This window comes from Panthera uncia (assembly GCF_023721935.1).
Source record: "Panthera uncia isolate 11264 chromosome C1 unlocalized genomic scaffold, Puncia_PCG_1.0 HiC_scaffold_4, whole genome shotgun sequence".
Lineage (NCBI taxonomy): Eukaryota > Metazoa > Chordata > Mammalia > Carnivora > Felidae > Panthera > Panthera uncia.
In genome coordinates this window covers 97,055,807-97,083,296 of record NW_026057585.1, presented here as the reverse complement: position 1 = coordinate 97,083,296, position 27,490 = coordinate 97,055,807, and the positions used below count along the sequence as shown (strand labels likewise).

The following is a 27,490-nucleotide window of genomic DNA, read 5'->3' as shown; positions in this document are numbered from 1 at the left end:
TCCTACTTCTGCTCACTGGAGAGCCGTGGCATCTCTTCCCGTTCTCCCGGCCGCCGAGGGCCCTCTGAAGGCCTCCGCTTTCCCTCACTCCCCTCTTTTGTCTTCTCTGGCCATTTCCTTTCCTCAAGCCTCAATCAGGGCCACTCAAGGGCAGAACTGCTCACAGTGTTTCCAAGAACCGCTCATCCTTGTCCGAGGATCCCACTCTGCCCTCTCTGCCACAGCCACAGCTCCTTCCCTCAGAGGCCTGGCTGACTCCAGAAAGCCCACTTCCCAGCCCCGAGAAGCCACAGCTGGAACAGGCTGGGCTTTCTCAGATCCCCAACGGAAGGCCCAGAAGCTGCAGTTGCTGTTCCTGAACGACACGGCAGCCCGACAGAAACTCTTTAACGCGGCTGCCGGGGTCTCGCCACCTCCCTCACGGCTGCTGAGCGGGGGCGCCCAGGGTTCCAGGGTCGGGAGCACACGGCGGGTCCACTCACCACACAGCCTGGGACCTGCCACCAAGGCCAAGGGTGGACACACATACACATTTTGTGTATATGTCTGCCTGTCCTCCACCTTTCCATCTGTCCGTTTAGTTGGCTCCTATCGTGTGCCAGACCCTGCGGTGTGCATGGCAGACGGCCTCAGCCGATTTGAGCACAGGGGGCCCCGCGGGAGCCTCTCAGTGGCAGGGCTCCCTCGTGTGTCCCCCAGCAGAGGAATGGGTGTGTCTGAGTCTCCACCCACATTGGTCAAAAGGCCGAGTGAGGGCAGGGGCTCGGCTTCCAGGGCCATGGGCAGAAGGGGCTTCCCTAGAATAGATCAACACCCTGCGGACCCCCACACACGAAAGCCCACCAACAGGCATGCTCACACAGGACGGCCACCCCTGCCTGCCTGGGGACCCTGTCCTGCAAGGAGACTCGGCTCGTACAGACAGGTGGTCTGCCCAGCGGCCCCAGACCTGCCTCGAAACCAGCTGCCAGTGTGTATGGCCTCACCTGGCCCAGGGACTCACTGGCCCCAGCCCAGTCCAGCCAGCCGACTGCCCCAGAAGGGTCTGCTTGGCTCACACCAGTCGGCCCAGTCTTGGGGCCCTGGCTCTGCCGGGCCCTACCCTGGCCCAGGCCATGGGCCTACTCTGCCCAAGTTCATCCGCATCTCCAAGTCTGTGCTGCCCACACCCAGGCCTCCAAGTGCTGATGTGGGTTCTCCAAAGTTCAGTGATGGTTCCCCTAGTCACAGCATCCCACCCAACCTCTGGGCCAGCTGCCAGGCTGCACGACACCAAGCTTGCTCCAGCAGACCTACAGGGAGCAGGCCTCACCTGGCCCCCTTGGTCCCCTGCCCTGGTGGGGACGGGAAGAGGAGAGTGGGGGAGCCTGCTCTATTTTTACCAGGAGGTAAGCAGCCAAGTGTGTAAGGGAGACAGCAAATGGATCTATAAATATTTATCCCAAGGAAGAGGGAAGCAGAAACTCCCAGGGCTGCACTTGCTGCTGGTGACACCCCCTCCCTGGGCTCCCACCCATCCTGGAGCCTCGAGGCACTTGGGCCCACCCAGGCCAGCCCACCCCCTCCTTCTCTCCGGCGTGTGCCTGGCTCGGTCCCTCCTGGGCCCCCACCAGCTGTGATGCAGCTGTGCACCCAGGGCCCACCCCCCGCCCACAGGCCCCTCTGCTCCGCCCACACCCCCCACACCTGCCCTCCAGCTGCCGCTCTGCCCCAGCCCACCTGCCTTCCAGATGTTGCCCTCCCTCTGACTCTACTGCCGGTCCCAGGGGTAGAGGTGGAGAAGGCGTGTGGGCCTGGGGTGCAGGGCAGGAGGCAGAGGCTAGGGCAGCGGGTGGGGAGTATGAAGGAGCCAAGGTCCGAGCTGCTCGCCCATCCGCCTTCCGGCCCACTCCGTGGGGTCCTCCTCCCCTCCCCCTCCATCAGGGCGCTGGGACGTACAGACTACCCCCCTCGTGGTCTGACCCCAGGCTCCTGTCCATGTAAACATTCCCCCGACTTTCTTCCCTAAAATATAAACGCCGTGGCCGGGCCTCAATGGGAGGAAGCCATCCGTCCCCGGCCCTGTCACTGCCCCTTTCATCTCCTTCCCGCCACCAGCCTGCCCGCTGCTCTATTTACACTGGACACTTCCTCTGGGAACAATACTGCCCAGGAGGCAGGCTTGGGCCAGGGGGTGGGAAGGCGAGGGGAGTCCTGCACCGCTTACCCAGGGCCGGGCTCCAGAAAGGAGGCAAGGGGCGGGGCAGCGGAGGTGAGCCCCAGTCAGGCTGGGGGAAACAGGGGAAACTGGGGAACGGAGTGACGGGTACCCGCACGTGAGCAGCCGGCCCAAGGGCTCTCCTAGCTTCTAGTCTCTGGCCCCGGTGCCTCCGCATCAGTGGGGTGAGCCCCAGGAGGTGGCACAGCATGAGGGCATAGCCTGGCTCTCCCGCTTGTTGGTGAAAGGGCCCCAGGCAGGCTCCCGCCCTGGGAAAGGGCCACAGGACTGTAAGGCGAGAGGGTTCTGGCAAGCAAGGACCTGGAAGAAGGCAGCTGAGCCCTGAGAGGGACAAGCAAGCAGGTGTGGTGCACCTCTAGGCACAAGATCCCAAGACCAGGAAACTTCACTGGGGCCAGAAGAAAGAGGGGACACCAGAGAGGCTGGGGGGCTGGGCTGGGCTGGGGGCAGGCTGTCCACTCAGCAACAAACGACCCCTTCCCAGGTCTTCCGACCTCCTCTCCCAGGGCTCCAAACTCAACCAGCCCCCTGCAAGCAGTTCTCCTGTGTAAGCTGAACAGATCCTGCTCAGGGTGGAGGAAAGGAGGGGCAAAAACCAGACCATGCACATCTCCAGGTACGGTCTCCTGATGCCTCGTGATGACCCCGTGAAGCAGGCACTGTCATCATCCCATTTGACAGAAGAGGCAACTGATCCTGGAGCCGTGAAGACACCCAGAGCCCAGGCTCACAAGGGGCCCGGGCTCTGCCAGGAGCTGGGCAGCCACCGTGTCCCCAGTTAAGGCTTCTGGGTGGGCTGTAGGAAGTCCCAGGCCTCTCTTCCCATCTCCTCCTCACTCCCTCTCCTGGTTCCCATAACACGGAGCCCCCTAAAGTGTTAACTGCGATGGGTAAAATGGTGCAGCAGATTGCTACAATAAATAATTTACTGATATTTATAAATATTCAAATCAGCCAGCTTCAGAAATCAAATGAAGGGAGGGCCTCGGGAGAAGGGCCCGTTATGGCAGGAACCTCATCACTCCCTCCAAAGGCTGGGGAAGGCCAGGGCTCCTGCCAGTTATGGGGGAGACAGGGGGGCTCCTACCACCGCACCTGGGCCCCCTGTCCCTGATCTCTGGGGATGAAGGGGTCGGGGGTGGCTGGAATGGCTCCACCTCCTTGCCAGGTTGAGGCCAGACCCTCCCCTGCCCCGGGCAGCCTGTGTCAAGGGGTCGAGAGGCTCCAGTGCCCAGTGCCCACTGCCTGGGGCTCGAAGTTGCTTGTTCTGCCCTGGGTGGGGGGGCAGTCCCTGGGGGCCTGGCAGGCCTGGCAGCAGCCCCCCCCCCCACTTGTGAGTAATGTGTTTCGGGGCCGGGCGGCCTGTCAGCTACCAGGCTCCGGGTGCTTTATGGGCTCTGCCTGGTGGCTCTGAACTCCCTGGTAGGAAATAAAGTTCTCCCTGTGCGTCCCTTCTAAACATTTCACTCAGTGGAAACGGTGTTTAAGAAAAATGAGGACATATTTCTTCCTAAGGATGCAGTGTCCCCTTTGGGCAGCCTAATGCCCGCTGTATATCAGGAGGTGGGGAGGCAGGGGCCAGGCACCGGTCCCCTGGGGTAGGGATGCTCCGGGGCCCCCCTGCCTGCTGCCAGGCAGCTCAGGGGCCACAGACACTGCCAGGCCACTGGTGGCCGCCCTGTGGCACGGCCCAGAGTGACAGGGCGGCTGGCACCCTCTGAACACCTCCCCTGTACCGGAGACCGTGCTGAACACTTCCTGATGTCAACTTCAGTGACACCACCCCCCCAACATCTCCATGAGGCTGTTGACCTGTCCCCATTTCCAGATGAGGAAGCAGAGAGAGCCTGGTGAGATTGGTAACTGCCCACGGTCACTCAGTGTCAGTGCTGGAATCGGACTCCCATGGGGCTCGGACGCCCAAGGCCACGGTCTAACACCCCACACGCCCCCCTCCCCGCTCCCCAGCCTCCCAATTGGGGTGGTGGCAATGTCGGAGCTTCCACCCTGCCATCCCTAAGAACTTGAACTTGACAGGCCCCAGTTTTCAAGTGATGCATCTATGTTCATTCAAGACACCCTCTGAGCTCCTTCTACAGGCCAGGCCCTGGGCTCAATCCTGAGGACAGCATGAGAGCAAGACAGACTGTCCTGGCTCCTGCCACCACGGGCAGCTCAATTTAGACAAGGGGACAGATGTTCAAGTCACCATAAGCGTAATCACTGTGGTGAAAAGTCCAGGTGCCACAGGAACAGCGAGTCTGGGAAGCAAGGAAGGGTCCCTAGAGACACGTGCTCCCCCCAAGCTCCCCGACCATCCTTCCCATCTCTCTCCTCACCTGCCCCACCAGCCAATTTCTGTGTTAACTCCCCTATCTCCTCCAGCTGTGACCCCCTACCCCAGCCAAGACCTGTCCCATAGGAAAGGGTGTCCTTCTCTCTTGGGCCTGAGCCCTCCCCTCCCAGCTCAGAACAGAAGGGCCGCCCAGCTTGTGTAGGTAGGAGAGTGGTCACTGCTCCCCAGGACTCTCAGCCAGGCCCCCTGGTCCCCAACAGCTCTAAGACGGGAAGTGGGGGGGCCAGGCTGCTGGGCCCTACTTGCCCCCCTTTGTTTATTTATTTATTATGATTTTTTAGTCCAGTTAAAAGGTTTACTATCCAGACGCGTCTAAGTGGCCTCACTTAGCGTAAGTAACTCTATAAATCAGGGGAACTGTTAACATCCACCGCACAGGCTGGCTATCAATCTCCCCCAGGTCACAGCCAAACAGGAAGGGGAGAAAAAAAGAGTTACCACCCAGGGGAGATTTAAAACACACACATACGGCACACACACAGACCGTGCACGCGCGCGCACACTCGGGCGTCTCCGTGTTTGTACAATCATATTATAATTCACACGTGCACATGCAGAACGGCCCGGAAACTGGCAACGCCGAGTGTGGTCACGGTAACACAGCACCAGCAGGGTTCCCGCGGCCGAAAGGGAGTCGGAGCCTGAGGGAGGGGAGCCTCCAAAGGGCCCCCAGGGCCGGGCTCTCGTGCCTGAGCTGCTCTGGCCAGCCAAGTGGCTCTCGAGGGCTGTGGAGCGTCTCTGCTTGGTCCCCTCCCCTCTCTGTGGCCCCTGCCACTGCAAACCCAAAGGACCGAGCTTTCCCCTTTTGTGTGCCCAAGGTGAGCCCTCGGCAGGGAGGTGGAGCCAGAGGAAAGAGGCAGGGAGGCTGTGGGCTGCAGGCCCCCGCAGCGGGGCATGCTGCGGTTCCCTAGGTATTCACCAGCCGTGCCCGAGGCCGGGCACACCCCAGACGCAACACGCGGCTCAAGAAGGGTAGCCCCGTCCAAAGGAGCGGCCGGCTGCCTCGGAGGGTGCTGAGGCTAGCTGGGCGTCCAGAGCCGCTCTTCCGCAGGAACACCCCACCTTCTGACCGGAGTACGTGCGGCCGGGCGCACAGAGCTCGGACACAGGCTCCCACCCCATCCCCAGAGAGGGCCCCAGGCCTGGAAGGACCCACCAGCTGGGCCACACCAGGCACCCGAGTGGGACAGGCCTCCCCTGGCACCCTCTGTGGATCCCCAAGACAAGGCAAGGCAGCCCCAGGGTGGAAGGCCTGCCCGGGGCCCACCTCTCCCACCTCGCCCCGGAGGCCTCCTGGCTCACCCGCCCGCCTGCCCGCCGCATCTCCCGTGAACTCTATTTCTCTTTCCTCTCTGAAAACAACTGAGCTGTAAATACTGTTTAACCTTCTCCCCCCCCCCCCCCCCCCCCCTCCCCTCCGCACTATAAAAACACAAATATGCCATAACTCAGCCGGCCCGGCCGCCCAGCCTCCAACATGCCCCGCGCCCGGGCCTCTCAGGAAGGTCATTACAAACGACTTTCCGATTCACTGCTCCTGAAATAATTTTGTGTATTAAAACCTGAATCTGCACTTTCTGGGGCCGAAAGCCTCGCTTAATTATGGCGGGTGTCCTTGGGACGGACAGTGATCCTTCACTCGCCAGCCCGCTCCAGCCCTCCGCCCGCCAGCCCGCCCCCCTCCCTGGGCCCAATCTGTTTTCAAAGTGTGTCTGTCCTTTATTAAATTGTTTTCTTTTCCACATTATCAGTTGCCATGGAGACCTCATCTCTCGGATTATTTGAATTTCATTATATCTATTGATTTGGGAGCATTTCATCTTTTTTATTGTTTTTCTGTCAATTTTCAAAACGAATAACCATCTAATTTGCGTCAGTGCTGATTATGTTTGTCCCTCAATAGAGGTCGGCAGCTGCGCTGGGGAAACAAATCAATGAAAAACCATCATAAAACTCCCCACTCCAGTCTCCGGGATGTGTGGGTGACATTCCACGCCATCAGCTCCAAGTTCGGCTACGGAGGCAGCGGCACCGCTCCACGTCCGCCTCCTCTGGCCTTAATATTTAATTTCGCGATTTGGGGCATTATTAGTGGTGTTTTTATTAGTGCGTGTGCATGTGAGTGTTTGGTGGTGGGCCGGCTGTTCCGTTAATTTGTGGGTGAGGCTGGGAAACCCCAGAGGAGGGCAGGGCGGAGGGTGCTAGGGGTGCGGTGGGAAGTGGAAGAAGCGGGTGCGGGGGGGGGGGGGGGGCCCCCGGGGGGGGGGGCCGGGGGGGGGGGGACCCGGGGACCAGGAGGACCGGGATGAGGGGCTGGAAAAGGGGGGTCGCAGAAGGGGGACCAAGCGAAGAGGAGGAAAAGAGGGAATTCAAATTGCTTACTTTGTTGGTTTTTTTTAAATAATTTATGCAATTTTAAGCATTTATGTATAAATTTTTTAATAAGCCACCCTGGAGCAGGATGGCCATTAACATCCCAACGTCCTTCTGTCCAATGGGCTGGCGGAGAGGATCAATTTCTGAGAGTACTTTCCCTTTTTTATGACATGATAAAATGCTTTTAAAGCAACTTACACAAATATGGAAATTTTTTTTTTCTTTTTTTCCCTGTCCCCTCTCCCTTCCCCTAACAGCCTTCTCATCCACCAGGGAAGGGTGTGCGGGCACGCGCGCGCACGCACACACACACTTGTGCTCCTGCTCCCTCTCCTGCTGGGGAGGGGGGCTGCGGGGGGCTGGCAGGGAGACAGCCCCAGTTCTAACTGGAACTGGCCGCCTGTCCTTCTAACAAGGGCATAAACTTTCATTACCCATGCACGCAGTCAAAGACAATTTAGGGAAACGCGCTGCTCGGAAAAGGAAAACCTCAGCGATTCGTGACCCACGCCGCCGCCATCTGGGGGGCTCTCGCCTCCAGCGCTCAGGGGAGCCCGGGCCCTGAACCTCTGGCCCTGCCCGCAGGAGGTCAGGGGGAGGGGCCCTTGTGGGGGGCGGGCAGCCCTCCAAGGGAGGGGAGAGAGCAGAGGGAGCCAAGGCTCTCCGCCTTGGCTAGCTGGGAGCACCCGGGCAGGCCAGGGGACAGTCCCCCTTGTCGTGCTCTCTCCCCACACTGCTTCTCTAGCCCCACTAGGCATGGGCCCTGGAGGGCAAGCACAGGGCTCATGCCTTTCTGCCACCCAGTGCGGGGCACAGAGCACAAGCTCAGCTCTGATGGACAGATGGAGGGATGGAGTGAAGACAGTGTAGGAAACCTGGCCAAGATACCCTCAGGCCCAGGTGCTGGAGAAAGGCCCCCTGTCCAGGTGTCACCTGCTCCGGAAGCCGGTCTGGGGCAGGAGTGCCTCTGGGTATAGGGGATAGGGGGCACTGGAGTGAGAGGGGGCGGCCTGTCTACCATCACCCCTACCCTGGGCCCAAGCCCCAACTCCCCAAGACGGAGCCAGGCCTTGTGAAGAAGAGGCCAAGTGGCCTATGCCCAGACTTGGGGACAACTGTACTTCTAAGTTCTCTTCACCTTGCAGCCCCTCTCATCCTGATGCGGGGGGGTGGGGGGGAGGGTAGGGACCGAGGGGTGAGCCCTGCCCAAGGGATACCCTGCGGGGCCGCGCCTGGCCCTCCATACCGTGCTCGGGCAACCAGGACTTTGGCAGCTTCCAAATCACACAAGTCGACATCAGAAACTTGGCCCCCCAATTTTAAGAAAGTTAGGTCTCTGCCCTGGGCCTCAGTGTCCTCATCTGAAACAGGATGGCATCGAGTGACATGTCTGGCATGCGGAGCCTGCCCTTCTACTGGATGGTGACCGCAGGCAGGGTCCTGCCTTGGGAGGTGGAAAGGCTGCTTCCTCCCTGGCCCGGGGCTGGCGTGGGCAGGGCAGAAAGCCCAGCCTTCCCGAGACCTGGGAACTCTGGGTCGTCTTGCTTCCCTCCCCCCCCCCCCCCCCCCCCCCCAAAGAGCCCAGCTCTCTCCTTGGGCCCTTGGCCGTCTGGGCTGCTGAGGGCCCGATACCCTCCTGCCCTCAAGTCTCAGAGCATCTCTTGGGAGACTTCCCTCCCTCTGGGTGAGCCTGACCCCCCGGCAGCCCAGGAAGGGCTCCTCCGCATCCTTGGTGGCAGCAGCCAGGGAGCACGCCCGCCACGGTCAGGCCGCCCCAGCCCTCAGTGGGGACCCAAGGGGAGCCCACCCTCTTCCTCTTCTGGGTTCAGATCTCCCCCCCACCCCCCGAACTGTCATTAAAATAACAAGTTTCTGTTACAATCTAAACATTCCCACATCGCATAAAGGGTTATATTACACCCGAGTCACTCCCGGGCCCGTGTTTGCACAGAAAAGCTCACGGCAGGTCCCCCCTCCTGACGAAGTGACTTATTAAAGTTTAAACAGTAATTAACAGAACAATAAAAATAAAGGGATGTTTGGGGAGTCATAGCGCACACAGGGTTTTCGGCAGTGCCAGCAGATTTTCAGTGCCCTGTGCTGGCAGCAAAATGTGACTGTGGAGCCAGGGGGGACGGAGGACGGGGCCGGGACGGGGCCAGGGAGGCTTCGGGCCTAACGGGTAAGGAAGCGAAGGCAGACAGGAGGGAGGGGAAGAGGGGCCCAGGGGGCTTATTCGGGTCTGTGCGGGGCCACCAGCCCCACCGGGATCCGGAGAGGCTGGTGGGGGGGGGGGGTTCCCTATGAGCAGGAGAGAAGGCCTGATGCTGGCAGGAAACCGCCCAGCCGGTGCTGAGGCTTCGCTAGGCCAGAGCCCAGCTTGGCCTCAGGCACTTCCGGGAGCCCAGTGCCTCGGTCACATTCAGCCAACTCCGGCATGGACCTGGCTGGGGGAGCGGCGTGGGCATCGCCAGACCCTGCCGTTAATGATTCCTGGGGCTGGACCCCAGCCACTCGGGCTTCTCTCCCAGTTGGGCAGGTACCTCTCCCTGCTCCTGTGGCCGGGGGAACCACACACCCCTGAGAACTCTCCTGAAGCTACTGGCCACTACTAAGCAGGAGTAAGGCCTCCGGGAAAAGAACTTCCTCTCTGCCCTCTGGGAAGGGGAGATGAGCTGGCCCAACTCGTGCTGGGCCCCACCTGAAGGGAGGAAGCAGGGGGCTACCTAGGTCAGCGTGGGCCCCCACTGGTTGGAGTCCTCCCTCACAAAGGGCCTCAGGCATCTGGGCCTGGAGGGCTGGTCCAAGGCCAGGCCAGGCATCTTTCACCCTCTCTGGTTCTCCCCGTACAAGCTCCGCCTAGAGGCTCAGACACCCAGCTGTAGGGGATGGCAGACAGCAGGGGAGAAGCCCCGGGAAGAGGGGAGCCTCCACCCGGATGCGGCCAGCATGCTCTGCTTTCTCCTAAAGCCTTGGGGGCCAGACGAGGAAGCATTGGTGGGAACCCTTGGAAGCCACAATGCACGTGTGTTATCGCATACCAGCCAGGTGATGGTCACCAGGTACTGCTAGGCTGGCCTTGGACTTACCAGCCCCCAAATGCCCTTGCTTCTTCCCTCTCCCAGACTCCCTGGCTGGGCTGTCCTGGGACCTGGCTGGGCTGTCCCAGGCTCCCTCCAGAGAGGCTCCCTCTCTCTCTCTGACCTGACGATCTCAAGCCCTTGGCCAGCCTTGCTGCCCCCGCCTGCCCATTGCCTGTGCCTGTCCCTCAAGGAGAAGCCACTACATAGGATTCATTCCCAAAAGTGGTTTTGGGTACAGCATCCCCAGTGCACGTTCTTCCCACTAGGTCAGAGCAAAAGGCCGACGTGGGGACACCACGAGGACCGTAAGAGCACTCTTCAGCCTGCTCTCGGCCTTCTCCACCTCCCTGTGCCTCGCGCGGTGCACCAACCTGCCCAGGCCTGCCTGGGGATCCACCTGGGTGCCTGCCCCCGCAGCCTGGACCAGCATCAAGCCCAGAAAGCAGCCCCCCGCCCAGGGAGAGCAGCCCCGCTGGGTCCCTGGCACGGGCTCCCAGGCTGGTTCCTCCACATCACAGCTGCAGGGGCTGACGTGAGCAGCTGCGAGCCACACGTGGAGGTGAGGTGCTGGGCCGGGGCCAGACACTCCCTCTAGCCCTGTGTCTCCTGGGATCTGGTTCCTGGGCAGCTGGCAGGCATGAAGGGCAGGGAGTCTGGCTCTGGCTGGCCCCCGTGGTGCCTAGCCATGCCCCTGCCTCTCACCAAGTTCCTGCAGGCACAGCCAGGAGAGTGCTGGGCCCAAGTGACCTCAGTGCCGCCTGGGCTCTGGGCGCGGAGAACTTTGCCCTGAAGACGTGGAGAAGAGCCAGCAGCTCTCCTCCCCCTCTTTCCTGGGCAGAGTTCTTTGGGGCTCCACCTCCTTGCCCCAAGATGAGTGACTCATGGCTACAGCAGAGTGGAGGGTCAGGCAGAGGGAGCTCAAGAAGGGGGGGGGGGCAGGTGACGCTTCCCACCCACCCCCCCAGCTGCTCTGCTCGGGAGCCAGCCTGGAAGGAAGCCAGGGGCTTAACCCCCCTTGCTGCTGGAGGAGGCCCCCTGAGGCACCCAGCGCCAAAGCTGGGGCGGGAGAAGGGAGACACGCTCTGGGTTAGGATAAGGACTGGCGGAAGGAGGGCAGGTAGAGGGCTTTTAACAGGTGCATTCTAACATGGGCAAACCACGAGCAGTCTGTTCATCCTAATCTTCCCTGTTTCTAGAACCCTCCACCTTCCCCCCTGCCCCAGGGGCATGGTGAGGAGCTCTGGCTGCATAAGGAGCTCAGGAGGGTGGGAGCTATCAGAGCACAGACTGTCCTAGATTTGCACAGAACTTTAGAACTGGAAGGGAAGTGGGGCCCAAGAGGTTGAGAGGCTGGTCAGAAGCCCCGGTCACTAACTTGTCAGGACCAGACAAATCCAGAGCCCCAACTCCCCATCCCGGCCCTCTCATGGCCAGCAGATCAAACTGCTACGCATCTGTGCTTTAAAGGGGGGAACTTTCTACATGCCAGGGGGATGCTCCAGGGCCCAATGGCCCCAAACACCACAAGGGTTCCCTGCTGGAAAAACTTCAACTCCACACCGGCCCACCTGGGCAAGGACCCCAAGTGGCTCTGAACCAGCACCTCCAGGGTGCAGGGCCTGGAATTCAGGCTCTCTGCTCTCTAAGGGAGCAAAAGTAGAGTCTGGCTCTCTGTGGCCTGGCTCACCCACTGGAAAGGGGCAGAACATGTGGGTGGGTGACCAGGTGAGGGAGAGCATGCCTGGGTGCGTGGGGGTGGGGGGCGGGGAGAGCAGGTGTATTGGAGGGAGGGGGCCTTCCTCTTGCAGAGAACTTAGGAGTTGTGCTGTGAAGGGGAAGCAGAGGGATTAGAGGACGGGCCTGGGAGAGAGGAACCTCCAGGAGAGAGGGTGGGGACGGCAGCAGGTGGCAGAGAGGTGCCAAGGCCGACACTGCCACCCCTACCCCCACCCCATAGCCGGCCCATCTCCACAATCCCCTTGCTAAGGCTGCCAACGACACGAGGGGACTAATTTAGGAGTATTTTTAAAACTGTGGCCCTGGTGGAGGGGTTTAGCAGTTGTCAGCCATCTGGAGTAAGGAATTACCATCACCTCCCTGATCCTATAGCCCTAAACCCAAAGCTGGTTACAGCTCGAGGGGGAGGCAGCAGGTGGGTGGGGTGGGGGCCTGTCCCTGGGAGGTGCCCACAGGCCTGGGAAGGGCCTCCCCTTGCCCCGGGAGGGGGTTGGGGGCTGGAGAGGGGGCTGGAGAGCCTGGTGTCCTCTGTGCCCACTCAGGCTCCCCCGCCCGCTCACGCACGCTCGCTCCCTGGGCCGCGCCGGCTCGCGCAGGGGCCGTCAGGTAAATTAGATCTGAAAGCTGACAATTTCTGACCATATTTCCTTGATTATTTCAAACAAATGCACAGCAGCCGCTGTAAGGAGATTAAAGTGACATAAACGTCCCGAGTGGGAGGGGGGAGGGCAGAGGATTCAGGTCACCCCCATCCGTCCCCCGCCTGACAGACGCTATATCGCTATCCAATCCAATAAAAAATCCCCCCCTTTTGCTTTAATTAATTTTACAGCTAGCTTGCTTAATTACTTTCAATCAAAATCCTCCTGCCATCGCAAAATTAGAGATGGTTGAGCTCCATTAGCCTAAATTCTTCATTTCCATACAGAAAAGAGGCTGTCTGCGTAGCCAGCCTGGGCCCCTGGCAGGACAGACGCCCGTCTGCCCGCCCGCTGCCAGCCAGCCCACTCCTGGCCTGCGCTCCGTGGCTGTCTCTGGCCTGTGCCTCCCCACCCCCACTCTGTTCCACCGCTGCTCCTGGAGGGGGGATGGAGTTGAGGTCCCGGAGGGTACACTCCCCCCCCCACCTTCCAACTTTTCCCCCCAACTCGGGCAGGGCCTGTGGAGCTGGGCTGGACAACCAGGGTGGGCTTGCTCCTGGCTTAAGGAATGGCAGATCCTGGGACCCTGCTTTCCTGCTAAGGGGCCCCTGCTGTTCCCCTGGGGAGCCTAGTCTCCTGGCTGCCCAAGCCCAGAGCAGCCGGCTCTGGGTCCTCGGCCTCAGGCCTCCCCAGAAAGCAGAGCTCCTGGCAGGGCAGGAGCTCTTCCAGGCTCGCACGCAGGCCCTGGTCAGTGTAGACCCCTGGAACCGACGTCACCCAGCGTCCCCTGTCCGCCGTTTCCGGGCCGGGGTCCTTGCTCCCGGTCGGAGCCACTCGAGGGCCAGCTGTCTCAGTGGTGCTAAGAGGCAGTGCAGCAGCCCCCACAGACTCTGGTGTTCTCCAGGGGGCCTCCGCACGGGCCCCTCCTGGCCCTCTCTCGTCCCCGGTCCCCAGCCCGCAACAGCTGCTCCTCCACCCCCAGCAGGGCGAGGGTGGGTGGCGGGTCTGGGCTCTGTCCACATCCTGTGCCTGCACCGGCGCTCTCCTCCTCCCTTCCACCTGCCTCCTCCTCACGGCCCCCAGCCCCAACTCCGGAAGCTCCACTTCAGGTTTTCCCGGCTACAGCCCTGAGTGACACCACGGGGTCCAGCCCGACCTGGGCTCCAGCTGATTAAGGATCTGCAACAGGATGTAGGGATTACGGTAAAACCTGGCTCCGGATCTACAGGGGCAGGGGGCCAAGTCCTGACTCTGGGACTCCCCTGTCCTCCCATTTATTTCTGCCTGCTTCCTCCCTCTCAGCTGCCAAGGGCCCAGGATGGCTGAGCCTCCGGGTCCTTCCTGGGGTCTTGGCTGGACTCTGACGAGTGGATGATATAGGGTACCATTAAGGGACCCAGGGCGAATCTGGCAGAAAGGCAGGATCAGGACGGGTGGGGAAGGGGAGTTATGGCTGAAATCTGCCCTGGACCCTTTAATGGGGCAGGAAGCTAAGCTGGTCTTCCTCAGGGAACGGGTATGGAGGCGGGATGTCCCGGGTCTGACTTCTGGGCAAAGGCAGAGCCAGGTGGGGAAGGAAGAGCTCTGAAGGCCTGCTGAGGCTCTCGTAGGCAGCTTAGGGCTGTGCGGCTGCTGTGGCTGCACGACTCCAGGGTGTGAGGCCACTGTGGTCAGGTGGGGCAGCCGAACCTGGACCTCCCGAGCCTGGCCTCTGGGACGCCAGGGGCCCACTGGTCTGTCTACGGGCTCCTCACTGGTCTTGCGCTAAGGGTCAGCCCACGTCCTCTTCTTCCGGGGTCCAGGTGAGTTTCTCAAATATATCCCAGGCACCTATAGGTGTGTATTTCCCAGGGTCAGGGACTCAGGGAGGATGGTTTCGGGTGTCAGAGGGCTCCGAGTCTGATGGGGAAGGCACAGCAGCACTGGGGCCTTCCACACACCCCTGGAGGCACAGGAGGGAGGCCAGCTGTGAGCTCCAGGAGGGCTTCCTGGAGCCCAGGCCCCGGCTGTGCCTGGGAGGCCAGCAGGTGCAGGAGGTAAAGAGGGGTAGTAAGCAGACACACAGACATGCCACCGTCCCAGCTGGGCTCCCCGGGGCTCTGACTCCGACTGCAGGGCTGCCTGCCACACAGGTCTGCCTCTTCCCTCCTGCCCCCTCGTCAGTGAGTCATCAGCAGAGGTGCCTAGGAGGCAGGAATGATCAGAGAGGCCTGTCCTCAGTGGCACCTGCTGACTTCCTGGCTGCTCTCCCTCCCACAGGGACAGGGCTGAGCTGGGTTCCTGCTCTGCCCCAAGCACCAGGCCTGGCACAGACGGGTGGAACTGGTAGAAGGGAGGCTGGAAGAGTGAGTTCTGGGCCAGTTACCCAGGGCTCGAAGGAGTACAGCCCTGGGGCCGGCACAGCTCCCCATCAACCTGCCGGCCAGCGCCTGTGCGACAGGGAAGCACCCACCTCCTTCGACCCAGGGCCCGGCTGCCCCACCCTGACCCACGCATCCTTCGGAGGTCCCAGGAGAAATTTCATTCCTCCTGGAAGCCCTCCGAGATCACCACGCTCTGTAGGGTCCCTTCCTCGTCCTCTCATGACGTCCTGCTCCATGCGGTAGCACTTCTGTAATAACTTGTTTAATTACCCTTCTGTCTCCCTAGACTGCAGGACCCGTAGGATGGGACTACTGTTTTAGCAGAGCGCCTGACCCAAATAAATATTTACTGAATGGATACAGAAAACTAAGTGCTTCTCAAGTTCATCAGGGGAAGAGCTGGGATCGGGGCGAGGGGCGGGGGGGGGGGTGGCCTTGGACTTTTGTACCAAGCCAGCCCTGTGGAGCTCTAGGAGCCTCTCCTCCCTTGGGTGGGACTGAGGCAGGAGCTCTTGGGTCTCTGACCCTCTTGAGCCTCAGGCTCACCTCCAAATGCCCTTCGCAGGGCTCTGCCTCGAGAACAAAAGAGGCCCCAGTTGTCCCAACATTTCTCTGGGAGAGGAACAACTGTTGCTGGCCAGGCCCTTTCAGAATAAACCCAGCAACTGTTTGTATTGTGGTGCACTTCTCTCCCTCCACCTCCTGTCTCTGTCCCAAAAAGGAGAAAAGGAAATTGAAAAAAGATGGGGGGGGAAAAATCCCATCCCAAGCCCTACCACCTCCCTACACCCCCTATCAAGTCTGTCTGAAAACGTTATTAACACAAAGAGGGCACAGGGACAGCCACCTGCCATTGCAAACAACTGGGACAGCCGCAGCAGAGGGTGAGGCTGTGAGATCAGGGCCCAAAAAAAGGAGAAGGGAGTGAAGGCTGAGGGGGGGAGAGATCAAAGCGAAGGGAGAGGCTGTGGAGGGCAGCGGGGGATCTGGGAGACCTGGCCCTGCTGAGGTCCTCGAGGGAGGGAGAGGTCAGGCCTGCAGAGATGCAGGAAACCGAGGGCCCAGCAAGGCTCCCAGGGCCAGGCTGCACCGGGCAGGCAGGAGGTGTCCGTGGGGGCAGTGGCTGCAACAGGGGGGGGGGGGGTGGGAAGAGGGAAGGAGAAGTTGACTGGGGAAGAGGGAGAGAGGTCTATTAAAAACCTCTCAGTGCATAACACAAAATGTCAGGGTTTATAGCTTCATTCTTGGCATTGCCGGGACTCTGAGAACCCTGCACAGAAATGTCACCGCTTGTCATGTTTAATCACCTGCTGTTTGTTAACACCTTCCCTGCAAGGAGCCTGTCTCAATCTGCCCCTGGGCCCCCAAGGGACCCAGAAACAGAAGACATCCCCGTCTCCTTCTCCGGGCTCTTGGCCCTGCCTTGGGGCCTCCAGGGAAGAGCCCCATTCGCCTCCCAGGAGCCCCCAAATGACCCTTCCTATCAGGCAGGCCAGGGAAAGGGGCTCATGGGGTCCAAGCAAGGGGCCATGCCCTCTGGCCGGGGCCAGGGCGCTCCCAGCTGCCTACTTATCTCCTGCTCCTTCCACCTGCCTTTCTAGGGCTGTCTGTCTGTCTGTCTGCTCTGTCTAAACCACCCTCGCTCCCCTACCCTGGGGGTGAGAGAAGATGAACAGAGGCAAGCCTGCTCAGATCCCTGCAGTCTAGAGTTTACCAGTCTGTCTGCTTGAACAGCAACTGCCACATAACATGGAACATTCACAGCCACTGTCCTTGTAGTTACAACCCAGGATCACACCATCTGCGGTCCCGGCTTGGCTCACTCTCGGAGCATGCTTTCCTGAGTTGTTTAGACTAGGAATTCTCAGTCCTACTGCCCCATAATTCCTTCCTCTGGGGTGGGGGTAGGTGTATGGTGGGAGGGTGGAAGGAGGCCACTCGAGTGGCCCCAGTCCTCCCAAGAACACCTGACGGCTCCCTACCTCTCAAAGCAGCGTGGTCAACGCCAAGAAAGGAGCTGGCTGGGTCCTCTCTAGGATTACACCTGCCGCACTCAGTACGGTCCCCAGGCTCAAACCCCACGCAGGCACAGCTGTCTGTAAAGCAGCAAGTTTATCCTGTATAGTTTCCAAGGAGGCCCCATTACTTCTCGAAGCAATGAGGGCCAATGGCGACATACATCCCCAGGCCGAGCTGCAAGGGTCTCCCGGTGAACCAGGGGCCACGGCCCGATCTTCCCCTCCAGCAAAGACTATGCTTACACAGAAACACGTCCGACAGTCGCACATCTGCCAACCTGTCTCCTAGGAGAATGCCCATTCATTTCGACTCTCTTCCTGAAGGGCCCTGTGTCCAGTCTGCTCATTTCCATTTCACCAAAGAGACAAATCAGAATGTTTTCCAAGTGCCCTTCAACCCATCCCTGCAAACAGATGGGAAGACCCCTTTCTTAGGAGATGGGCAAGAATGAATGCCTCCTGGGGAGGCTTCCTCCAAAAAGCTCAAATTACAACTGTAATAATGAGCGCATTTTATTTTGCAGGGAAGGCCCCGGGATGTGTCCACGTGTTACAGGTGGGATACAGGTGGGGCCCGGAGACGTCTGGGGCTGTGGGGTCAGGCAGCACAGTAAACATCCAGGACTGGGCTGCCATTGGAATGGTTCTCCAGAGAGTCCCTCTTCTCCGTGGGAGGCAGTCCTGCTCCTTGCGTATGGGAACACACCCGTCAGCGTCTCTGGGCCTCCTGTCTCCCCGCCTGTTAAACAGGGCAACTCCCTGTGTTCCTCCCAGGGAACCGACAGGAGAAATGGGACCCTAAATGTGGCGTGCTCTGAATGTCTCAGAAGGAAGGTACTCGATAAACTCACGGGTGCTCTGATCATGCTGCCCGTTGAGCCGCATCCTCACCATGGGAGCAAGGGCTCAGTGCTGAAGGGGTGGGGCGTGGAGGGGGGTGCACAGGCTCAAGTCCTTTCCTCTGTCCGGCAGTGGTTTCCCCGCCGTGCCTGGGGAGGGGTGCGTCACGCCCAGCCGGGTTCCGCGCACCCAGCTGAACGCAGCAGCCCACGGAGCTGGGCGTTTGAGGTGAAGCCAGCTGTCAGTCACCCATCCTGGACAGAGACTATTCTAGTTCACGAGGTGTGTGGGCTCTCCCGGACCCCAAGGGAGGGGCCATGTCAATCAGTCCATCCACCTGCCTCCAGAACTGAGGCGTTCACAGGACGTGGATCTCTCCAGTCCTGGGCGGACTGGGGCAGCTGGTCACCATGCTGGTGACTACACGGTGTGACCGATGGAAAGTGCTTCTGAAACTGTTTCCTTGGGCGTCAAGAGACGTGCTCTACCTCCTGGGCGGCCAGGCCATCCAGGACCTTCTCATGCCTGGGGGCATCTCATGCTTGAGCCTCTCCTACCTGGGGGGTCTTGAAAAGCTGGTCCCCGTCTCTGACAGGGACCTTGAGCACACATGGAACACGTCCTCTCAACTCAGCAGGCCACAGTGGAGCCCCCGAGGAGCCAGGGAGCGGGGCCTGGCCTGAGGCTTAGGGGAGCCACTGGTCTAGACCTGTTTTGCCCAAGCCACCTGGATTTATCAGATGAGCATGGCCTCCCGGCCAGGCCCCCTGGTATAACCCTTCCATTAATTTACTATTCGATGGGAAATTACTCCTCACCCAGGAATATAAGTTTTCATCTTATTTTAAGTTAGATTCTTAAAGCAATTAACAAGGCATCTGGCGATGACTTCACCGCTGTGGCCGGGCCCTGGAGCGGAGAAGGGCCGCCCTGAAGCTGCACAGACCCCTGGCTCCAGGCCCCTGCGGGGAGTTCAGGGGGAGCCGGGAGCCCGTAGACACCTGTCCTGGGTCCTGGGAGGGAAGTGGGGGGCACGCCGTAATCTCGGATATTTGCCGTCGGTGGAAAAACGCCTTTCCAGCACCACCTGCCCCGTGAACCTACTGGTGACAGTTGCTGAAAAGCCCCAGCAGCTGGTGCCGCGGGAGCATTTTCTATTTTTAATTGTTTGATCGGAATATTAACTCATCTAGGTCCGTTCCCAAGACACGCTTCCCAGCCAGAGGGTTTCCCCCATTTCCCAGACCTTCCTCTCTCTCTCCCTCTCTAGTCAGAAATCAACTTTGAAATTTAATAATTGGAGACACAGACCTTGGTGGGTTTGCAAAGGATCAGAGCACTGGCAGCAGGAAGGGGAGGGGGGCAGGAAGTAGGGGCTCCTCACCCAGAGGTGCCCCAAAACGGACCTCTGCTCTTCTCTCTGAGCCACTGACCCGAGGCTCCTGGGCAGCAGAGGCTGGCTCACGCTTGCTTAGTACCGCCAACTCCTGCCAGAGCCCTGCTCTGCCTGGCCGAGGGAGACTCAGTCTCTCCCTCTCCCCTCTCGGTCAACCCCACTGACCGTCGCTCGCTTGCCCATCTTGAGGGCCACGCCGAGGGGCTGCGGACACTCAGGAGGACCCTAGGGAAGGAGGCACGTGCCCCTGGGCTCAGACGGGGTTGGCAAGAGGCTGACTTTCCTTTCCGCTTCCATCTCCGAAGGGAAGGGAGGGCAGCGTCTCTACGGAGCCCACGGGAGAACCTGGCGGAAACTCCTCTGTGAGTGCAACACCGAGGGCTCGTGGCCCAGACCCCAGCAGGAAAGCCGCACGCCCCAGCCCGAGCCAAGTGTCACTCTAGCTTGAGACAGACCACGCTGCCGGGAAGAGCCCGCCAGGCACAGACCCAAACCCTCCGGCCCCCTCGGCCCTTCCTAGGAGGTCCCACCAACAGCCCAGGGGCTACCCGGTCTCCTTTCCCTACTCGCCCTTGGCCCCCCTGCTGTGCGCTTCCTTCTCAAGGTCACAGGGCTGTCCACGCCAGGAGTATTTACTCACCAGACCGGCCCTGTTAGCGGCACTCACCACAAATATGCTTTCTGATAAAGTTGGCAGAAAAAAAGTTCTAGAGCTCAAAACAATGTCAGAAATCATCCCCCGCCCCCACCACATGAGGGTGAGTGAGGTGAGGCCTGCGACCGGACCAGACGGCATGACCAGCCGGGAAGAGTCCTGGGGGAGGCTTTTGTCAACTCTCACGGCTCTCCTTCCTGTTTTACTTCCCAACATACAGCCTGTTGCCAGGGCACCGAGGGCTGGGGATGGTTCGAAGCTAGTACTGGGTCTTGGCCCCCAAAGGGTGCGGCCCAGGAGCAGGGGCACGCGGAGCGGTGCTCTGCTCCCTCCGGCCAGGAGCCCGCTTGGTGGCCTCTGGAGGACAAGGCCGGCGGCCTCTTACCTCTGCTTCTCCCCGGCCGTCTCACCTCACTGAGCCCCCTTCCCACCCACCCGCCCTCCCTCAGTGCACATGGGCTTTAATGTTTTTATTACCTGTTTGACTCGCTGCCTTATTGCTTCTCCCCTTAATGGGGCCGTAACCGTGGAAACGAGGAATAAACGGCCACCAGAAAATGAGATGATTAAACAGGTCACCCTGGCAAAACAAACTCCGCCGAGGAACCTCTGGGGGTGGGGGGAGGGGAAGCCCCCCCCCCGCCCCTCCCGGGCCAGAAGGCTTGGACCAGACCCTTGGACGAGGATGGGGAAGCTCTATCCCTAGAACTGGGGCAGATACGCCGGGGCGCCCCCTGCTGGGTGGTGTGGCACCTGGCCAGTCCCTCCCCAAGGCAGCCCACCTGGCTTGCTGCGGCCTGGAGCTCCTGGCCTAAGGGGGTGGCAGGGAGGCAGGCCCTGGTCTACAGCGAGGGGACAATCTGAGCCAGGGAGAAGATGTACTTCTGGTTGACGGTGACGTGGTGGAGCCCCCACATACTGCATCTCCTCGGCATGTTCCCTCCCAGGGGTCCCGAGTTCATGGAGAAAGCCCTAGAAGAAAAGGCCAATGCAGGCCAAAGCTCAAGTCCAGAAGGTTTCCTTTGGGAACCCCTGGTCTTTGAAGACAAAAAAATGTGTCCATCCCCCTCCTCCACCCTGCTCCTGCAGGCAGTGCCCTGGCCTGAGGCCAGAAGGCGACAGGGAGGGTCCTCTTGGCTTTCAGAAGAGTCTCAGCGGCCCAGAGCCTACGGCACCAGCACCGGCCGAGACTGTGAGGCCAGAAGCCAGGGGGAACCCAGAGGCAGTCTGTGGGAAGCTCTAAGAACCACAGCCGGCTCAGGAGGAGCCCAAACGCCATGACGGGGGGCAGAAGTCCCAGGTCTCTTTCTGGCACTGGGTCCACCTCGTTGCAGGGGTCCCGGGACTGGGAACAGGACTCAGAGGACAGACATGCTGCCATGATGTCTGCTTGGGGGCAGATGGAGAAGGGCAGGGGAGGAAGCACAGGAGAGTCCCAGACCACCCACTGGCTACTGCCCTCTTATCTCCCACAGGGTAGCAGGCTGCGTGTGCCGAGATCCTCCCGGGCCCAAGCCAAGGTCAGCTAGTAGCTAATGGCAGGCCCCCATCTAGCCACGCAATGCCCATCTTTATCCTGTGCCCCCTTTATGTCACCTCCTAATCCCAGCCCCACTCCTTCCTGTAAACCAGGCCGTAGAAAGCTCTCAAGGAACTAAAACGCAGGTTCCCAAGGGAATCGGCCAACGTTTCCTGCCTGCCTCCTGCTGCCCCCACTAAGCCGGGAGGCACTTGGCGAAGAGGCACATCAATCAATCAATTCCACCAGCCCTAACGGGGGGAAGGCGCGAGACCAGCCCTGTACCAAGCGCTGGGAGACGTCAACACAGAGCTAACTCTAATGGTTGCCATTAGGAGCAGGAGTAGCAGAAGAAAGTGGGTTCCTGGCCTTGACCTCCTGGGGACCAGGGTACAGAAGTCTGAGCACCACCTGGACACACTACTGCCAAGGGCGTGACCAGATCCACGGACACGCAGGCCTCCCGCCAGCCTCTTGGTTCTTATCTCTTTCTAGGACCAAGTGGGTATGAGGCCTGCAAGGAGGAGGGGGCAAGGGAGGCAGGAGGGCCTGCTTTAGGGAGCTGGGTGGCCTGGACGGAAAGGGCAGAAGGCTGTGGCTGCACAATGGAAGCAGGAGTTCTGTCGGGGGCGGTGGTGAGGAGTACAAGGCAAGACAGAAAAAGGCCGTGTGGAAGCCTAGAAGGTGTGGGGGGTGCAGGGAACATCCATCTGCATCTGTCCCAATACCTCCCATCCTTTGTCAAGTTCGAAGGCCACCCTTTCACAGAGCTCCCTGCGCTCTCCACTCTGTGCTCCTTTGCCCCGTGTGACAGATGAACACACCTGTCCCCCTCCAGCAGGCAGGTCCTGGAAACCAGGGAGGGACCAGGCGGCCTTCAATTGTGCAGCAACTATAGCGGGCACTCTCCCAAACGCTTACCGAATCTCCGACCTCATCACCCACGTGGGGTCTCTTTCCAGACTACGTCCTGATGAATGTGGGGTGTGAGGATGCTATGCTGTGGTCAGGCAGCCAGAGAGGTGAGTGCTGGACCACCAAGCTGCCACCTGTCACCATGAGTCCCAGTGAAGGAGGCCTTCCTCTGCACCCTGGGACCACCAGCCCTTCTTCTGCTCCCCTGCTCCTTCTTCCCCCTGCCTTATCCTGGCCCAGCTACCCTGGAACAGCTACTGCTTGCCTTGGGGACCCAAAGGCTGGAATGACTACAGAGCAACTTCCACTCCCCAGCCCCCAAAGATGAAGACGAAGACAAGGAAAAGGAGGAGGAGAGAGACAAGGAGATGTGGCAGCAGCCAGGGTGGTCAAGGTTTAAAAACCAGCTCAGAAAGGGCAGTGGTAAAGGACACGCCTTGGGGCCCGGGGGTGGAGAAATGACCTGGTCCCTCTGAGAACGGTGGGCCGGCCAGAGGAGGCTGATGGCAGCGGGCCAGGCAGGCGCACCACTGACCCGGCGGGGTCCCGGCAGAGGAGTGGGCGCCCAGAGGCTTCCTGGGCCGCACCCAATCCCCAGCCCAGGGACTTGAGCCAGGGGCAGCAGCTTTAATGAGGGGATGCTGCTGCGTGGCTCAGCCCTCCAAAGGTGCCTCCATTTATTTTATTTTTCCATCATAAAAACCCAAGCTGCGACTCAGCCAGATTCCCTGGCCGTGGGGGATGGGGGAACGTCAGGGCAATGGGGAGGCCGAACGGAGGTCTGACTAACTGACCCTGGTGCCCTTCTTGGGGAGAAGAGTTAATGGGTTCTCCTGGCTGGTCCCTCCAGGAAAAAAGGGCCTGGGGTGAGTCCCCTCCAGGGATCCTTCCAGATCGGCCCTTGCTGCCTCTGCCTCCTGTTACAGGAGAACGGCTACGCCAGGACTTTCATCCTGAGATCTGCTCTGATGTCTGATAGCTCGGACCAGGGCTGGGTCAAGGGCCACTTCATGGTCCAGAGGCTGTCCAGAGGTCCAGAGTTCTCAAACGCCTGCTTCCAAAGACAAGGCCCAAATGATGTGCTTCTCGCCTCGTCCATTCAACCCTGCCCCCCAAGACCGAACCTCCCCGGTAAAATCAAGTTGGGAGTTGGAAAGCCAGAGACTTAAAGGTCATCTGATGCTCAAGTCCCTGCAAACGTCACAGCCAGCCTCTGTTTGAATGGTACCAGGAAACTCGCTACTTCCCAGACAGCCCATTCTGTCCTTGGCTCTGACGGCTCCTTCCTGCCAAGATGGCACCGGAGTACCCACCCCCTGCAGCAGACTGGCAAAACCGGTGCCCAACCTGACTGCAGGGACTGGCCCCAGCTTAGACTGGTCGAGTGGGTGTATCTGGCCAAGTAAAGGCTTGAGGAAGGAAAATCGAGGGCAACCTGCTTGGGCTTCCTCCACGGCTGAGGGCCAGGGCCAGGATGCAACGGTGGTGGGTGGGTCGCACGTGTGTGTGTGTGGGGGGGGGGGGCGGTACACAATACCAGGGTGCCCCGGCCTGGAGTTCCGGCAGACCTAATCCCAGGGAAAAAGAAGCAGGTCTGGCTCAGCAAGCAACCCCGATTCCTCCCACTGACTCACGGCGACAACACGGCTGCAGCCACGGTGCCAAGTGGACAGTGCCAGCCCTCTCCGGCCCTCTGTGCAGTCCGTGGCCATCCCCTTGAACTCGCTCTCTTGCCTATCTGGCCCTCCACCTGGGAGAGCCCAGCCTGGATCTTGACGGACAGCTCTAGCCCTGGACGGCCCCTCCTCTTCTTCTCATGCTCCCCCTGAGGAAAGCGGGGCAGTGACAACCAGATGGGGGGGGGGGGGGACAAGGGCAAGGTCCTTCTCAAAGCTCGGCTGCTGCTTCACAGCCATTTTGCCTCTGCCTCCAGTCTTGTTGGGGCCTAGCAATCGGCCTAGTGGGGCCTAATCCTGGGGAGTTTCCCAACTGCAGGATGGATTTACCTGTGTCTGAAAGCTCCCTCCCCCGCCCCTCCCCTGCCCGGCTCCCTCCCCCAGGGAAATCACTCTAAAAGGGCCTAATGGAACTATGTCCTCCTCTCTTCCTCTCTCTCCTCCCTCCCTCCTCTCTTTCCCTTTCCTTTTTTTTTTATTAGCATTTGTGGAATTTATTCCCAAACTCTCCTAATCTTCCGTACACAACCATTTGATTTGCATAACCCAACCCCCTCTCATAAAAACTGGCTGCTAGTTTAATTAAAAAATGTAAATTTGCTGTCATCTCGGGGCCTGGTGAATTAGGACGACATCGGCATTTTTTATTGCTAAAGACGTCCAGATTGATCCAGCCCTTAGCTGAACTATGGTGGGGAAACAGGGGTCCACATGGTCCCCGAGGATCTTGAGGTCCTGCTGTCCCCTCCTGAGAAGCCTTGGCTCTCCCATCACTGAATGACTTATGGCCAGAGTGCTTCAGGACCTGGACCTGTCCCAGGCTGGAGATGATGCTAACCCATGACCCAATGCTTATAGGATCCCTGGTGCCAGCGACTCTTTGGGGCCTGTGCCTTGTACTGTGCCAGAGAAGCCCTTGGTGGAAGCTGTCCGTGGTCCGCCCTCCACTCTCCCCAAGAAGGAGCCCCTCACAGCACCAGCAATGAGCCCTGGCCAGCGACAAGGCCTCTGGCTACGGCTGTGTCCAGGAGAACATTCCAGATGTCGATGGAAGACCAGCACGGAGCCAGCCCAGAGATGGTCTCAGAGGGGATCTCAGAGTTCCCACCTGCTTCCCTTTTTTTGTGAACAGGGGAAAAAGCGCTTTTCTTCTGAAGTTCTGAAATTAAGTGAAACTTCCAAGTTCAAAGAAAAGGCGGAGGGATATCACCAGATTGCTCCTCCAGGAAACAGTCAGAACTCTGACACCCTGACCTCCCCTCACTGAGTGGCTAGAGGGCAGGCCCGGGTCCTGCTCGAAGAGCCTCGCTCCAGCTGCAGGAGGGACCAGTCCACCTAAGTGGCTCTTCTAGCTTCTAGGACAAGTTTCCAGAGGCTGTCCCTGGAATGCGGGGAGAAGAGAGTCTCCCTAAAGCCCAGGAGAGGTGCTACAAGAGGTTCTGCCACCCACAGGCCCAGGAGGCTCTCTCTCCAGTCGGGGACACCCTCCAGAGGCACTTTGGAGCCCTGTGCCCCTAGCAGACTGGAAGGGACTGGTCGGTGTAGGGCAGGAGGATGGACGCCAGCTCCAGTTGGCACCCAGGTTAGCAGGAGGAAGACGAGGAAGGCCCGCCTTCCAGCTGAGTAATGCCTGGGTCCACTGTGCCCGCCCACAAGCAGAGGCTCCTATGCCCCAGGTAGGGGGTGGTGCCAACCGAGGCCCATCTGTTAAGGTCTGCTTCTGGGCTGGGTTGGGTGGGGGCCCTCTTTCTGAAGAAAGGGGGTGGGGCCTGGGAGAAGGAGGCACTGATTAAGGTGGGGGTGGAGGCCAGGGAGGGGCAGGGGGACAGAAGTGGCCTTAGACACCTTCACCACTTTGCCCAGCAGGGGGTGTCACCCCCTTCCTGGGCACCGGAGGTCCCAAGGACCTCCACATCTGATTACCAGAGATCACACCTGGCTGGATGCAATCACAAGCTCTGAGCCACCCTCTCCCCACAAACACACACCCACTTCCCCGAAGTCGGTCACCATGTCACTGGCCCTGCCCACCCCCCTGCTGCCTCCTGCCCTCTCTGCCCACTCCCCTTTGACCTCAGGAGGTCAAATGTCAGCTCATGGGTCCCAAGGGGCAATGCCATGAACTTGGGCCCATTACAAATAACAAGCCTAACAGCCCCCTATTCTTCTATAAATCAAACACAAGGGTTCAGAGATCAGCCTCAACGAATTTTCAACCTGTTTACTACTGAGTTCTTTCAAAAACATTTAGAAAGAAGACAGTGGCTTTTGTCAGGCTGGGATCTGAGGGTCCTGGTCACAATGTGGTTTCAACAGACCTGGCTAACTGAAAGCCTGAGGAGCTTATGGTAAACCTCACTCTGGGCTTGGGTTGGAACCCCAGATGAAAAGAGAAGCAAAATATTGAAAAACTTAGATTAAAACCGATAAAAGCTCCAAAATATCAGGATAAACTGCCCCAGGCCAGCATCATGCTATCGGGAACCCGAGCGTAAGGCGCCATACTAGGCCCTCTAAAACCCAGAATCCAAATTTAGTAGTTTGTCTGGTGTCCCCCTGGGGGAGGGGAGCGAAAAGGGGGGATGAGAGAGCGTCCTGGGCCCCTCACTTTGAACTGATAACAGCCGCCGCATCCCACGGATTCTCAGGTGAAAAATACTCATTAGCCATAATAAGCAGCTTGATCATCCGACACAGCCTTGTCCCAAATAAATTAAATTCCTTTACCTTGAGACAGTTGCCCCGAAACCAGACTAACCACCTTTCCCAACAGGACGCTGCTTTCAAAAACTAAACCACCCCCCCCACTAAAAAAATAAAAACACACACCCCACAGCCTGACACACAGAGATCTTTGCAGTGAAAAAGAAACACCCACAAACACACACACACACACACACACCACGGAGCCACTCAAAAAACACGGAGAACAAAAACCCCCACAGAAAACCCCTAAATCCTCTCTCTGGGTGCCCCCCAGCTCCCTCTCCCCTCGGTTCTTTCATAATGACAAGCATCAAATTAGTCACAGTCACTAAGCAAGTAACAAATAATAACAATAATATCATCAGAAGCCTCGCAATCCAGAAACCAGGGCGAGAAGCGCAGCGGGCGCCGGACCCTCTCCAGGCCGGCCCCCACCCCCTGCTCAGCTGCTACCTCATTGGGCTAAAAATAATAACTTCCGTAAAAGAACCGAAAGAAAAGCGAAAGAGCCTCCCCTGGTTCCCACCGCCGGTACCTGTACCGAGATCCATTCTCCTCTCCTTGGTCCCAAACTCTTCGAGGAACGCCAAAAACACAAGAGGAAAGAAAAAACATCTGTTTAGTCTCTCGCGGTGCCCCCCGCCGCCCCCCTCCCGCCCCCCTCCGCTCGCCGCACCCCCCAGCGAGGGCCGGACCAGTCCCGGGGACCCGGCGAGCACTGACAGGGGGGCCCGGGAGGGAGAGCGAAAGTTTCTCCCTCCCTCCCCGCTCGCTCTCACGCTCCGGCATTGCACACTCGGAGCGGCTCCGCTCTGCTCTCGAGTTTATTAAACTAAAAGAGAAACTATTTATAGACGCGGCCCGGGTCGGGGGGCCCGGGCGGCCCTCGAGGCCGAGGGGCGATCCCGCCCGCGCTCGGCCCCGCCCGCGCCCGCGCCCGCGCCCCCCGCCCGCGCCGGGTTAAATAGTTTCTCTTTTAGTTTAATACCCC

At 59.7% G+C, this 27,490-nt stretch overlaps 1 protein-coding gene across 1 annotated transcript in view; it reads right to left on the bottom strand.

Annotated features, from left to right (window-relative positions):
* The window catches only part of CASZ1 (castor zinc finger 1), a 106,652-nt gene that overhangs the window by 17,330 nt on the left and 61,832 nt on the right, over positions 1 to 27,490 (bottom strand). Inside the window, exon 3 of the mRNA XM_049618123.1 lies at positions 27,035 to 27,073. Coding sequence (XP_049474080.1) covers positions 27,035 to 27,050 — 16 coding nt within the window. The 5' untranslated portion in view covers positions 27,051 to 27,073. The remainder of the gene's footprint in view (positions 1 to 27,034; positions 27,074 to 27,490) is intronic.